Source organism: Oxyura jamaicensis, chromosome 20 (genome assembly GCF_011077185.1).
Source record: "Oxyura jamaicensis isolate SHBP4307 breed ruddy duck chromosome 20, BPBGC_Ojam_1.0, whole genome shotgun sequence".
Taxonomy (NCBI): Eukaryota; Metazoa; Chordata; class Aves; order Anseriformes; family Anatidae; genus Oxyura; species Oxyura jamaicensis.
The window spans coordinates 10821775-10836288 of record NC_048912.1 but is presented as its reverse complement, the minus strand read 5'-3'; the positions used below and the strand labels follow the sequence as shown (position 1 = coordinate 10836288).

The window sequence follows — 14514 nt, the reverse complement described above, 5'->3', positions numbered from 1 at the left end:
AAAAAAAAAAAAAGCTTTCTTAGAGTAAGTCTTACTTGGTCCCTGATGGGACATTATGGAAACTTTATTGCCCAATACATTTAAAATTAGCTTGAATAAAAGATATAGCAAAATCTATTGCAGAGGTCAATCACGCGTCATCACAGACTGGACAGGATAACCCAATAAACAAGTTCAAATTCCAACACTTGATAACACTTCATGTAGAGATATGAAAGCCAACTTTTATGAGTCTCTTTACTGAGCCAAAGAACATAAGCTGTGTAGGGATTCACTATTATTCCATTACACATGGACAGTGAACAAAATATGAAAGAGAATAAGAGAACAATTATTATTTCTTGATTGTGACATTCAGAAGATTCCACCAGGTAAACTCCTTATCATTTAGTACAGATTCTGCCATTCCTACTACTGCAAGATTCATAACACAGTACTGTCCCAATTTGTATTATCCAAAGGAAAAAAAGCAGTAGGAAACGCTCATCTAAATCTAGAACCTTCCATCATTAAGTTAGGGACAGCAGAGGGGCGTCCTAATCAAAGCAACAGAATGACTGGAAAAGTCAGTTCTATCTAAGGTACGGAAACTAATTTTCCACTAATAGTAGTTGCAAACATTTCTACTCATGGGAGCCTCAAAGGAAGTTGCAGCATAGACTAATAATCTTCCATGGCCAATCCAATTGTTAATCCTCTAGAAGTTGCAAGTATTAATGGAATTAAGCCACTCAATATTACATATTCCACCATAATTAATATGCAAAAGCATAATGGAGTCCTTGTTTTAAATAAACTTATGTGTGAAGTTTCTTAAAAGAAAAATTCTTCCATTTTACTTTTCAGAGTTTCTGGAGAACGCTCGCAATAGATATTAGTTTACTGTTGCAGTGCTTATAATACCGTCATTTTCAGATATCACTAGAATTAACTTCTGTTAATAAGGAATAGCAGCTTCTTGTTGTATGCTTGCATACATTTTAATGAAGAAAGTCTGTACAAGCCAACAGCTTTATAAGTCATTCAGACCAAGTGGGGAACCACGGATTCTTGGGAGATGCTCTAGCAACATTGTGCAGTTCCCCATGGTGTTCAGTAAGCAGTCAGGCAGAGGCTCAGTACAAGCTGAGAAGAAGAATCCAGCAACCATGAAGAGGCCACAATCCGCAGAACCCTGTTTCTCTGCAGCAGCATGCAGAGGTGATTACAGGGCTGGAGAGAAGCAGTCACTTGGTTCAGGCAGCTTTTGCTCCTGCAACACCTGAGTAGGTAGCAGCCACTCTTGAAGCCAAGATTCTCCTCATGCAGTGGCTTTTTTGGGCACTGAGGCTACCCCTTCTATAGCACTCCATAGAAAGATATTCTTCCAAAGCATTGCATAAGGGTTTATGGTTTAGTTATCAGTAATTTAGACTGAATTGTAGCAAATTAGACATCCAAAGTGATTCAGAAGTCTAGAAGTTTGTTTTGCCTTTTTTTTTTTTTTTTTAAATTAATATTCAGCCTCAAATTCTAGGTCAAGTTACACAGGATAATTCGCATCAGAGTTCAACCTCTTGTGCAGTGCATATTAAAAAAGTGCATTTCCTTTCACAGAATTTGGATAGGAAATACATAGCCATTTACCTTAGTGGAGTTAAGATATCACTGGCATTTCAATGGCAACTACAGGGGAAAAAAATCACTGTTCTCACAATGTAAATTACATAGTGCTACATAAAGTTTTTAAAAAACAGCTATTTCATGTCACTGCTGCTTTTATTTAATTTCAAAAAATATGAGACATTAACATCACAAATATTTGCTTCAGTTTATACTATTTTTTAAAAAATGAGTAATCGACCAATAAGGTTGGAAGTGTTTTATTACTTCTTTGAATTCATTAGCCATGATAAAATGTCAAAAGCACCAGTCAAGACAGAAATAAATAACACGATCTCATGTTAGAAAGTTGCAAATACAGTATATTAAATTATAGCAATATGCTGCTTCACACCAACTGATGTAGACAGCACACTAGGGAGACAGTAGTTTTACTCACGATCATTGAAAAGATCTATTACCAGAACAGGGGAACTGCACACCCACCTAAAAGCATAATTCTTTCTTTTACTGATTTATTTTATGAATTTAATCAAGGGCTTGAACCGGCGGTTTTGGAAGTTCAACATCCCCTTTGTCTAGAGGTAACAGGAGTGGTACAAAGCTTTTTGCAATAAGCCCAAAAGCCACAGCTTTCATTTCTTTGTAGTCTTTTCTTTCAGGCTCATTCCTGCACCGAGTCAGTGTAAACCCACATCTTAGGTCCTCCTTAGTACACGGTAAAGACAAGTTCAGTGCAGGTAGAGGAATCCTGTTTCACATGTGCAACATTAAAATCATAATATTATTAAACTGCACTTCAGGGGATTTGAGAACATCTATGCAGCTTTATGGGGAGCACGGCATCAGTCAGAAATGAAGGAAATATAAGTTATAGTCCCTTTGGGGAAAAGTACATACAGAAAAGCCATATTAAAAATATTAAGGCAAGGCCTCTACAATTGCACACCACTTCAGGCCTGAATTAAAACATGAATACTCTATTACTTAGATGTTTCTCTAATTTCTCTTTTATGGCCTACAGCAAAAGTTTTCCACTGCAAAAAAAGTGGAAAAAAAGAAAATTTTCTACTGAAGGCCTAGTACATGTCACTTGTATGACATCTATCATGGTCAATAGAAGACCATAAACACGTCCTTTTCTAGGCAGGCATTTGAAAAAAAATAATTTTCTGTCAGGGGAAAATGGATGTAATGTATACTGTAGTGAAATCACTTTATATAAAAAACTAACATTTGGACAGATGCACTGTAAACTAAACATCTTACACAACAACTAAAGTATGAAACATCCAAGACCACTTTAGCAGGCCAGATTGTGTAGAAAGCCAAATGGGGAATCTCTACATTTTAGTTTTAACTTCATCACATCTTTAATGTAATGGCTGTTCTTTAAAAAAAAAATGTACATGTATATATATGATCATTCTAGTGAGGGAAAACATTCCCATGATTACTCAAGCTCAGAAAAAAAATTAATTAACTGTGTTAAATTATGCCAGTGATTAAATCTTACTATTTACAAGATTATATAGCTTTCTGATTCTTAGTGATGATGCAGTATCTAAATTAAGATCAGAGGGATTGGATTAGGTTCCGGTTGTTAGAAGCTTTCTTTTTCACCTAATTCCTTGGAGTTTGAGTCTGGAAGAAAAGAAATTAAGTCAAACGTTTTTGTGTCTCAACATATTTTACATCTAGATCAATTTCCGTTATCTAGTCCCATGACTCCGTAACACAGTTTAAATTTGAAGCCTATAACAATTGCGACCTAATACAGAAGACATTGCATTATTGTTCACAGTAACAAAGGAATTACTGTACTCACTGGTAAACTTCAATTTTGTAATTATTTAAGAAACGTGTTTCCAAATACCCCTGGACAAAGAACCAAATTATCCATTTGGAATCATCAAATTTGTGGACTTTTTTTTTTTAAACAAACACTTCACCAATTGCCGACCTTATACTTTGAAGAATTCTACAGAAGCATTGCACAGACTTTGTACCACAAGGGCTTATACATTCAAAGGCAACTTTCTGGAGTGCAGATCCATCCATTCACATTGGGGAAAAAAATTCACATAAACTCCAAAAATAAGAAAATTCAGTGAAACCTAGTGTGACTTTACACCAATAAGAACAACAATAAGGACAATTACTATAACAAACAAAATTAAAATAACAAGCATCTTCCGATTCTTCTTTTGATATTGCTCTGCCTGTAGAAACAGAAAAGAAAGAGTTAATACTTAGATTCCTGCAAAGCTCTAAGTATGGACTCTTGTTTAATACAATTAAGTACATGTACCTCATTTTCTTTGGTAATTTGATTTTTCATATGCAGTATATTGCAAGCAACTCCCACAAAATAACTCTAGTCCAAAGGCTTCAGTGAAGATAAACATACACTGAAGTCATATTTATCCATAGTAAATAAGAGACTATAAAGAAGAATGCATCCTCATGTTGGTTATGCAACCTTACTGTGAGTCCTTCTCAGCAGTCCTCGAGAAGGTCCTATGCCTCCACAGGACATGTGAGCTACACAGAATGATATAATTTGCAAGAACTCGTAGCTATGAGGAAGGTGGAAACAAAAAATCAAGCAACAGGGTATGCAAAAGTCTGAACAGTAAAAATTGGCAAGATGTTTTAAGTCATTTTGCCAATAGAGCATTTCTATATTATAGCTGGAGGACATTAAAATTCACAACAATACTTCATGTTTAGTAGGCATTTTTGTTGTACCTGATTCAGTTGTGCATTTTCATTTAATTTCAATTAGAACTGAAAGCTTTCATTTTGTTTTGGTTCTCAGTTTTCTGCTTCATTCCTTCTTTCTTCTAACCACCTTTTCTCATCCCTTTCCTCTTTTTCCCAGGGAAATTAAAACGTGGAGAAAACTCTCCAAAAGCCAAATGAAAGTCTCCTAATAGAAACTAAACAAAACAAAACTTGCATTTAATTCTTTTTTAATTAATAAACCTTTAAAAATTTAAAGGGAAAAAATAGTAATTCTTTTCCTTTATAATCCCTGTAAAAAAAGATATTTTTATCAGATCTTCTAAGGTGGATTTTTTGACCTGAAACTATATAATACACAACACTGCAGTTATTTTACTTAATCCGGCTTTAAGTATCACAAAGCCTGACGAAGTATCACTACTGATCCCCATTTTCCAGTTGAAGCAGAAATTAATAACTAGTGGTTCATAACACCAGACTTCTGGGATGAATTAATGTAATTTCTACGAAAGTGCCATCTAGATAGTCTACAATAATTATGCCAATTAAAACAGAAAAAAAAATTAACATTTATTAAATCAGAATAAGGTTAACAACGGTACTAAAACCAGCAGGGTATCTGTATTTTATATTATTATTCAGACATATATTTTCCTTGATAGGTGAAAGAATTTTTATGCTATACTGAAAACACCTGATCTCCAGTATATATTGCTCCAAAAATCCATACTCTCAGCATTCCAAGCAGGGGTTTGCTGACAATTCATTAACTACCACTAGACAAAAAATAGCATTGATTCCAACTGATTCATTTACTTCCAGTTTAGTTTGTGCAAATTGCTTGCAATTACTTTAGGCCTTGTTTGCCAATGGTCAATGCCTTATTTTAGCAACCCCTAACTTACTTTTACGTATAAAAAGAATAAACCTAGAACTAAATTATTTTGCTTTTCCTCAAGTGACAGTTTTTCCTGCGCACATTTTACAAGTCTGCCACAATGTAAAGTTGAATGTGTAGCAGTAAGATGTCTGCATTTCCAAAACAAACTGTTCTGCTTAGAAGTTTTTACATAAATCTCTCATTCTAATTTTTCCAGTAATGGAATGACTGAACTGAGCTGACAAGTCAGAACCTAGCTTAAAATCAGAACAAAACAAAAAAGCCAGCAAAATAACCACAGAAATCTGTGTTCTTCTGCCAATTGAAACTTTTCAGATGTTCATAGTAAACCTCCACATTGAAAGCAAAAGGTTGCACTTAACTTCTAACAAATGTCACATGGTAAAAGAAAACATTAGATTTTTTTCTTGCTGCTCATACTATTGAGATAACATTTTCAAACTTTTAATACATTTACTGAGTGACTGAAACTTAATAGCAAGGTACCCAATAACCAGTCCCCTTTCAGAAGTGCTGAACTCTCCAAACAGTGCAGTGAGAAGAAATTGTAGACGCATTCCACCAGGTCAGCAACATAAAAATCAAAGCACACTGCGTGGATACCCAGAAAGCTATTTGACATTAACAAGCATGATGTTAACAGAAGTTACACGGAAAGTTCCTACTACAGCACAGTAGGGCATATCGTACTGTACAGCAATCACTTCTGTCAGGGATTACGTATAAATGAAAAGTGACTGAATAACATCATGGCTATTGAATAAAAGATAATTAGATACGTAAAACAGCTTAAATATTCTGTCATCTTACCTTATGTAGCTGTTTTAAACCCTCTTCAGTTTTGATACACGACTGTTCAACGTTGTAGTCAATTCTATCTAGAACTGTTCCCTAAATGAAATGGAGGGAGAGAATGAGCACCAAGCTAAACCTAGACAAACTTCGTGAAAAAATATCATTATGAACAGCAGGGTAATAAACAATGCTCACAGCTAGCAGCCTTAAATGTTCATAGTTTACATAGTTCATTAGAAGACCTAGTTAGGACTTCTCTAGAGGACCTCCTTGCTTAATGCCTGACTTGGCAGCTCTGTCACAATCTCACATCATAACCTGTAATAATTGCCATAATCCTAGCTCAGGTATTTTGGGGTGACATATTTAACCTAAGCTGTATTTCTGGAAGAAATATCTCACAGAACTCTATAACTAATAGAACATCTGTAGAATAAACAGATGAGTTATTACTTTTTCCTCATTAATTCAACTTCTTGCAGATTTCAAGCAGAAGAAACTTCGCCTGAATTAATGTGTTTGGAAAAGTAAGGAGTGCATGAAAACACATTACAACAGGAAGAGTCCAGAAACCTTAACGCTGCATGGAATCACCCATCTCTTGCTAACATTGTGGTGTTGAGGTACCTGTTCTACTATCATTGCTCCCAGGTCCCTAAATATTTCATTGAGATCGGAGATTGACTGTACAATCTGTCGGATTTCTCTTTCCCGCTCTTCCACCAGTAATGTGTTCTGCTCCACCAACGCTAGCTGGTCATCTGTAAAACCCTGTTAAAATAAAAGATTGGTGTTTTTTAGGTGTTCTAGAATGAAAACTCTAGAAAGAATTATAGCTACTATATGACTCAATAACACAATGCTCCTTTTGGAATTTCAATGCTAGAAGAATCTTACTGTAATCTTAAAACAGTTTTAGTCAGCTAATTATAGTCTTAGCATAGAAAATTTAAATCTTGCATCCTGCCTAATCACACAAACAACTTGTTTTAAAATAAGATCTGTCCTAAAACAATGTATTTCATTGATCTACAAAACAAACACAGGCACTTGCCTAGTTATGGCACATCAGCATTACAGCAAGTCCCAGAATGTCAATGATCATTAACACGTGTAAAGACATGCAGCAATTCTGATTTTTTTTTTCTTTTACACTGTAGAGACCTTACTGTTCGTCTCCCAAGGCCATTTACAACTGCACACTATCCTTCCCTTCCACGTCCCCATCACTCTTATTTAGAGATCAAGTGAAAAGCCTCTTATACACTAGATTAGCTAGATATGCCTTGCCTTTTCCCATAATTTTTCAGGTGAAAAACAAGCATTACAGATACGAGTATTTTGCTGAACTATTAGACCGGACACAACAGAACAAATTCCAACACTGCTTAGAAATGTAGTATACCCAAACTCCACAACAACATAGAGGGTGCCTGATACTACTGTTCAGCATAAGCGCACAGAAACAAATCCTTACACCATTACTTGCAACAATCTGTAATACTGAAAATCTTCAGTTCTGCTTTAAATTCACTTTATAGACTGCCATCTTCCACCAAAACTCAGCATCACACCGACACAATTCTCTAATAATTACTCTTGTGTATGGCCAGAAAGGTAGGGTGACAAAGGACAGCACTGTATTTACAGACCTTCCAGTCCCTGTCAGTCATACAAGGAGAATTCAGTAGCTGCACTGAGTTCCCTCACACTGCAACACTGAGGCTGATGGCACACTTGTCTAACATCAACAGCAATACTCATTAGGAAAATGCATCACAAATCTGCAGAAATAGAATTTCCATGTAGTTTGGTACTCAGAGTGTACCATTTTGATATTTTCATACTAAAAGTAAATGAAGAAGTTTCTTTGTACTGAATTTCCATAATAACAACTTACTCTGTCATAAAGCGTATCATCCTCCCCATCATCCATCAGTGGGACTGAGGTGTCAAAGAAGTGTTTGGATCTTTCCTCTCTATTCTTCATGCCTATGAAAGACAAACTGTGTTGGAGCACATTGTTTACGCACGCTGATGTCATTCAGGTTTTCTAGCATTTTTTAAAAGTGTGTGCAGGTAGGAGAGTATTTTCCAACTGCTTTTGGAGGAAACATGATAGATATGGGATCTATCTAAAATCTACCTGGTAAATGACAAGGAGTGTCTAAATCCTAATTGTCACATATGCTTACTATTTAACAAAGCATAACAAATTCTAGCATGCTTACAAAACACTGATTAAGCCAGTATTTTTAAGTCATTACATTCCATGAAGTTAAAAAGATTTTGAGTAAGCTAAGAGCCTTAAAGCGTGATCACTAGGCTGTTTTCTAACACATTCTCTCAGGAACATTCCTCTTCTGAATTGTGATCCTCAGTTCTACCTGTACTATTTATACCAAGGGAAGAAGAAACTGAAGCATTAAATCTGAAGATTTTTTAAAAATAAATAGGTTTACTTTACTTTGCCAAAAATAGAATTGAACACAATGTTAGACTTTAAATAGGATATTCCATTCTTAATCTGTTTACTGATGCACGATTTTAATTTATCACAGACCATCTTTTATAGTTTATTCTATCATAAACTACCAATCTAATATAATCTTGGTGGTCCCGTAACCATCACTAACAAAACTTTTCCATACCTTCCCCAACAAGAAAATAAGTACACCTTAATTAGTGCTTTCCACAGAAAGTACCCATGCATTACTGTATCTCTTATGCTTACGTTTGAGATAGTCAGACTGTGCGTGCCTGAAGTTGGTGGATAGGTCCTGAAGGGACTGTGCTAAGGAAGACACTACATTCCTGAGAACACGTGCTTCTTGTTCTGTACAACTACGTGACTTGCTCTGCAAGACCTGAACTGCTCTCTGACATCTGTGAAATAACTGAAAAAACAATTGCATTAGTCTAGAAAAGATAACAGCAACACAGGTGCTTTAAATATCACATTTCCAAGTTCCAAAGACTAATACTTTTGACCTCTAGATTTTTAAAATGAATTTCTTATTGCACAGTGCAATGTTTAAAAAAGGCACGGAACTCAGAATACAGATTAACTTAAATCTAACAGGATAGAGTTACACAAGCACTTCTGATCAAAGGCATTTTCTTCATCATAACTGTTTGGAAGTCGTAGCTGACTGGAAGTCATATAACACACTTGTGGATTTCTGTGAGGTAGCTGTAAGCATGATTTAATTAAGTCTTCCAATCCCATTCCAAGATAGAAAAGCAAACAAGCAATTGACTCATTGAAAAGTTCACTGAGATGGTAAGTGCATTACCTAGCATAAGAGCCCAGGAAACCTCTGCCTTATCATGGTACGCATTACAGATATGCCAATGTTGGTTTAGAGACAGAAGTGGTCTGTACCTGTGTGATCTCTTGGGTCGTTATTTCTATTGCACGTTCTTCGTCACTGCTGTCATCCAGTGTTGGTCTGTTAAGATGTTTATCATGAAGACTGGCTAATTCTTTCATCTTCTGTTTAACCCTGGCAATATCATACTGAATCTAAAACAGCAAACCCAACAAGAAGGAAAGGGAAGTGACTAATATTTCAGGGGAAAAGGTTCGGACAAATGTTACACAAAAATATTGAAAGAAATCTTTAACAAAAAGCAGACCAAGGATCATTAAAAAAACACACAAAAAGCTAATGTCTTAGTAACTGAAAACTCAGAGTATGAGTTTGCTATTTTTAAACCTCCTCTTGTTAATCTAAGAGAAGACTGCTGTTTTCAGATATTCTCCATTAAATTGCAGTTTATATATTTATCATTATATAATTTAGTAAGAAAGGTTTAACCAACTTCCAAAAACATAAATGAAAATTCAGGTTACACCTTCAACTCTATCCAACGTGCTACAGACTAAATTTTGCAGTTTAAGTTAAATTACTTGCTTTCAAACTAGACATTACAATAGATCTGTAAGGACAATTACTGTCCTAGTAAAAAAGGAAACTGATCACTTTGGACTGATTTGTCCAAATACTTCAGTAACTTGCAGCTCATCTGTGCTACACAAGCAGGAAAACCTCTCCTGCTAAGACACTAGCACTTTTTCAAATAGTAAAGCGCTAATCTATGTAACTGGATTCAAACAATGGGTTCAAACAAAGACTAAAGAATACGCTGAACTTTTTTATCCTCCTTTCTGCGTTTACATCTGAAAAGAACTTTGCTTTGCTGAGAGCTTTAGGACTTCACTGAAGTCTCAAGTCTAAGTGCTCAGATACAGCACGACTACCTTCATGGTCCAGGTACACACACTGCCAATAGTGGGCTCCCGTTGATGATACAAATCTAGTCCTCTAGAATCTCTGCTTCTAGACAATCTCCCTTTATTTCACTTGCAATATATCTTTCAAAACAATAAATCACAGCTTGCCTGATATTTTCTCTAAACAAGGGTGTCAGAAGTTAGAAAGAGTGCTTGCTTTAATCTTTCTTCTGAAACCACTTCTATCATAAAAGTTACAGCATTGGCAACACAACTGACAACACAAACTCCTACATGAGAAGAACTCAGGGTGGGATTCGCCATACAACTTACTTCGTCTGCTCCATCCACCCATTTGGGAGGTAAGCGTTTTGTTACTCCAATTGCTGCCTCAGGATCTAGACTTATTCCTGATACCAGTGCCATGCGATCATCAGCAAGCTACAAAAGATACAAGAAATATCCTTAAAAAGAGACAGCAAGTCAACTTTACTCAAACTAGATGCAAATCCCTGACAAAAAAAAGTACTTGTATGCCTTCCCTTCCCATTAAAACCTCAAAAATGCTTGCACATGATTCAAGTATAATCATGTTCCACTTCTTCTAATGAGCTCTCCCATATACTAATGATCGAAATTCTCCCACTTCCTACAGGATATGAAAGTTAGGGTAAATTCTTAACAGATTTTCAAGGAGAAGAGATGTTATCGTAGTGAGAATTCGAGTAATTCTTGCCCTGGTACATTCATATTAGGAAGTGATTCACAGCCAACAGAACCCTACCAATGGTTTAGCATGGTTCATACTTGGCCAGATAGGTCTGACAATCTCATTTTGGAAAATCTCAAAATAAAGATATTTTATATAAAAGAAACCTAAAATGACAATTAATAGTAGTCTTAATTTTGAGTAACTCCGGTGCCATGACATTTAGCGCTGAGGCCGTATATGCTCAGTTATCTTCCTCCTCTTAGGGGAAAGAAGGAAAATGGATGGTACAGATTTTTTTTTTCAGGTTGTCAGTTTAACCAAGCTTTGTAACTCCAGAGATAAGATACCTTCATTTATTGGAGACAAAAAAGGTGTCATCATAAATGACACCACTTCAGACATACCCAATAACTTCACCGTTTGTTCTGAGGGAAAGATTTCACACAAAGCCTCTCTTCCTAGTTCTCTCAGATTTCTCCTTTTCCCATATCAGACTTGAAATCTCTGCAGTCCCCCACCCCTTTTAAAAACCAGTATTTACTCCTTCCTTAACAATTCTCTCCTGAAAGAGAATTTTAAATCCTGGCAATTTTTCCTGACCAAAGGTTATATAATTTATGCATAGAATAAAATATTGTCACTAGTTTCATTGTGCCATGTCCCATATGCAAACAGTAAGTCAGACTAGTTTATACATATATACATATAAATACTATAACATTATTTCACAAAATGCTCATCTTCTCCATGCAGCCTCATCCTTCTACTGTATACAAAGACACCCCCTCCTATATAAAGAGATTTAATAAACCTGCAGAATAAGTAAAGGGACATTTTAGCTCAGTTATGTATGCTTGATGCACCATGACAAAATAAAATGTGAAAAACAATACCTCATCCAACTCCTGACGCAATTTGTGGATCCCATCAGCCCCATCCAGTTAGAGACAGCAAAAAAATAAAAGAAAAAAAGAGACATAGGACAGATATAGTATTTTCTCAACTGACCTTATCCTAGGCTTTTTATTTAGTAAACACGATTGTTTACAAAGAACAAAACAAATTGACTTAAAACACTATTCGATAGAAGTTCAGTATCTTGATATATTTGAGTAAGCATTTTGATTGATGTACAGATGTTTTTTGTTTTTTTTTTGTATTTCAGCTGCTTGATTAACAGAGAGAATGTAAGAGATCAGGTTAAGAACCTGTTTGATTTCCATACTAGCAGCACAGTGATGTTTCTAGTTACTAAAATTTCAAATTGACAAGCTGCAATATATCAAAGCATGACAGCAAGGGTAGTTTGACTGTAGTAATCGACATCCACTGGTGATTTAGGTTTAACTCTGATTGGAGGATCCACGTACAGAGTTCAGTAGGACATTTATTGGTAAGCATCCCAGCTATCACAGGTTAAAACAGACAGCAAATGACAAAAAGCGAAAGCAAACACAGTTTCTGCTCACTTATATATAAACTTCAGTTATGCTCTAGTTTCAGTCTTATGTGCATTCCCAGAACCCCCAAAGACTAGCATCTGCAGTGTATCTGCACCTTTGCAACTCATCACTCCTTGATGTGAGCACTGCGATCTAAAACAAGGACAAAGTACTTGTGGTTTAACAAAGCAGCAGCCTTCAATCAATAACCTTTTATCCTATACAAAGCTTTTGAAATACAACTATACTGTCAAGAGTGCTGTTTGGATTATTGGAGTTTAAGGAGTGGTTGACAGTCAGCAGGAGAACACATCTTCCAGGACAGAAAGCAGTTTTTGACATACAGCTCTCACAATTCGGGACTTTTTCAGGAGAAGCCTAGAGAATGAACGAAGTCAAAGCACTGCGAGCTAGGATTAGCAACACTGCCCTGGTGGTATGCAGGGACTCTGCTCTGGGAATACCAACCAAAAGAAAAAGTAACTAGCTAACAGTGATAAGCACCTTGGAAACAGGAAGGTGAAGAGCTCACACTACCACCTTTACACTTCTTGCCATACTTGTAGCAGAGAACTGCTACAGAACTCTGTCCACCAGATCACGGCAGAGCCACTGACTCATGTTCTTGACAAGGCTCTAACCATTTCCAAACACTTCACTTTGGTTATATTTGAATGAGCATCCTAGAAAATGCTTCAGTTCGTATCAACAAACACCGTAAATGGACATCTTATGCAAATGCTAAGTGTTATTGCACCCACTGTTGAGTAAAAGTAGTTTCGCTGCTCAGTAGCCCATAGGCAAGTTCAAGCATCTCTTTCCACGTAGTATCAAAAATTTCAAGGATCAGAAAAATGATATTGGTATTGGCAAGAAAAATTAGTGAGAACCAATGCCTAATGAAGCACGCATAATGCATATCACTACTGATACTTCCTGGTCTGTAAATGCAATTCAATACATAGCTTGTATAGATACAGATGTTATGAAAAACAAACAAACAAACAAAGAGTTCAATGGCAACTCATCGGCTGAAATAAGTTTTGCAGCATAAAGCACTGCTTTTCCTAAAAAAAAAATGCTTTAATGGGAAGATGGGAGTGCCAAAAGATATTTATTGAAGGCTATTACAAATGGTAAGCTTGAAGAATCAGCTTTAAAAACTGGTAAAGCTGAGCTGCCAAGCTGTTACATTACTGCAATCAACAGTTTTCAAATACCCTTCAAATTGTTCTACGGAAACTGCTTGTTTATGAACACCTTTTTGTATCAATTTTGTGAAGAATTATTTCAAAAATTTGGAACCTTTCAACCTTTAACTTTTAAGATTGCCATCCCAGAGTGACCAGCTCAAAACTTCGACAAAGCCACACACAATGCCACAGAACAAATAGCTCTTTGACATTTCTGTTAAGAGGGATCACACTTGAATCTACTGACATCCCCCTGTCGCAGATGAGATGACTTTGGGTATTATTTGCATTTTGGGAAACAGCAGACATCGGAACAAACTATGGAAAAAGTCAAGCAACAACAGGGATAATCTACAGTACTGTATTTAACGGTGCCCAAACTGCAGCGGATAGAAGAGCTCTGCTCAATGAAACACATTATTATTATTATTATTTTCCACTGGAGAGACAGCAGGAAAAAAAAAAAAAAAGCAATGGACAAAAACCTCATGGCAACACTGCCATGAAGTTATTTGGATCAAACAGAGTCGCGGTGAGCCCAGAGCCAGGCCTCTTCTATTCGCTTTTTGGGAAAGGGGAGCACGGGGGGACGGGGGGCAGGGGAGAGGAGCAGCACCGGGGGCTCGGTGGGGTCTGGGGAGCGGGCACCCGGCTCGGCTCAGCACGGTACGGTAGGATGAAGGGAGGAGACTCACCGCAGCAGCCATGCTACGTGAACTCAGAGGGCTGGAGGAGCCGTAACTACTCACTTGCTCGGCCAGCAGCTGCCGGCTCTGCACCGCCTTGTTCCGCAACAACAAGAACGCGTCCGTTAGGCGCCGGGTGGCCATGGCCTCCCGAGCCGGCGTCCCCCCCCCCCCAGCCCCGGGGCCGCTCAGCGCCTC

The 14514-nt window shown here is 36.9% G+C and overlaps 2 protein-coding genes and 1 long non-coding RNA gene across 8 annotated transcripts in view; 1 reads left to right on the top strand and 2 right to left on the bottom strand.

Annotated features, from left to right (window-relative positions):
• The window catches only part of NPEPL1 (aminopeptidase like 1), a 21171-nt gene extending 20262 nt beyond the window's left edge, over window positions 1-909 (bottom strand). Inside the window, exon 1 of the mRNA XM_035344152.1 lies at window positions 904-909. Coding sequence (XP_035200043.1) covers window positions 904-909 — 6 coding nt within the window. The remainder of the gene's footprint in view (window positions 1-903) is intronic.
• Window positions 261-14514, bottom strand: STX16 (syntaxin 16). 6 transcript variants are annotated; one of them, XM_035343871.1, is made up of 9 exons: window positions 14380-14514; window positions 11889-11900; window positions 10617-10724; window positions 9432-9572; window positions 8781-8943; window positions 7947-8038; window positions 6674-6817; window positions 6062-6142; window positions 261-3824 (listed from the first exon to the last, which is right to left on the bottom strand). In XM_035343871.1, exons 1-9 carry the CDS (start codon window positions 14458-14460, stop codon window positions 3720-3722), a joined length of 927 nt encoding a protein of 308 aa, XP_035199762.1. In that variant the 5' UTR covers window positions 14461-14514; the 3' UTR covers window positions 261-3719. The 6 variants fall into 6 exon arrangements, with proteins under 6 accessions (XP_035199762.1, XP_035199758.1, XP_035199761.1 ...); XM_035343867.1 differs by having other exon boundaries at window positions 14326-14509; XM_035343870.1 differs by having other exon boundaries at window positions 11889-11933; window positions 14380-14503.
• On the top strand, window positions 3889-13571 carry LOC118176706. The gene is made up of 4 exons (XR_004755503.1): window positions 3889-3903; window positions 8711-8717; window positions 13206-13210; window positions 13448-13571. It is a non-coding gene; the product is annotated as an uncharacterized LOC118176706 (long non-coding RNA).

Excerpts from the sequence above, each read along its gene's own strand:
- STX16 (XM_035343867.1), bottom strand. The coding sequence starts at position 14,460 with ATGGCCACCCGGCGCCTAACGGACGCGTTCTTGTTGTTGCGGAACAAG. Across the intron at positions 9,573-10,616 it reads GGGTGGATGGAGCAGACGAA|ATTCAGTATGATATTGCCAG; the intron begins GTAAGTTGTATG and ends TTGCTGTTTTAG. Across the intron at positions 6,818-7,946 it reads ATGATACGCTTTATGACAGA|GGTTTTACAGATGACCAGCT; the intron begins GTAAGTTGTTAT and ends TTATTTTAACAG.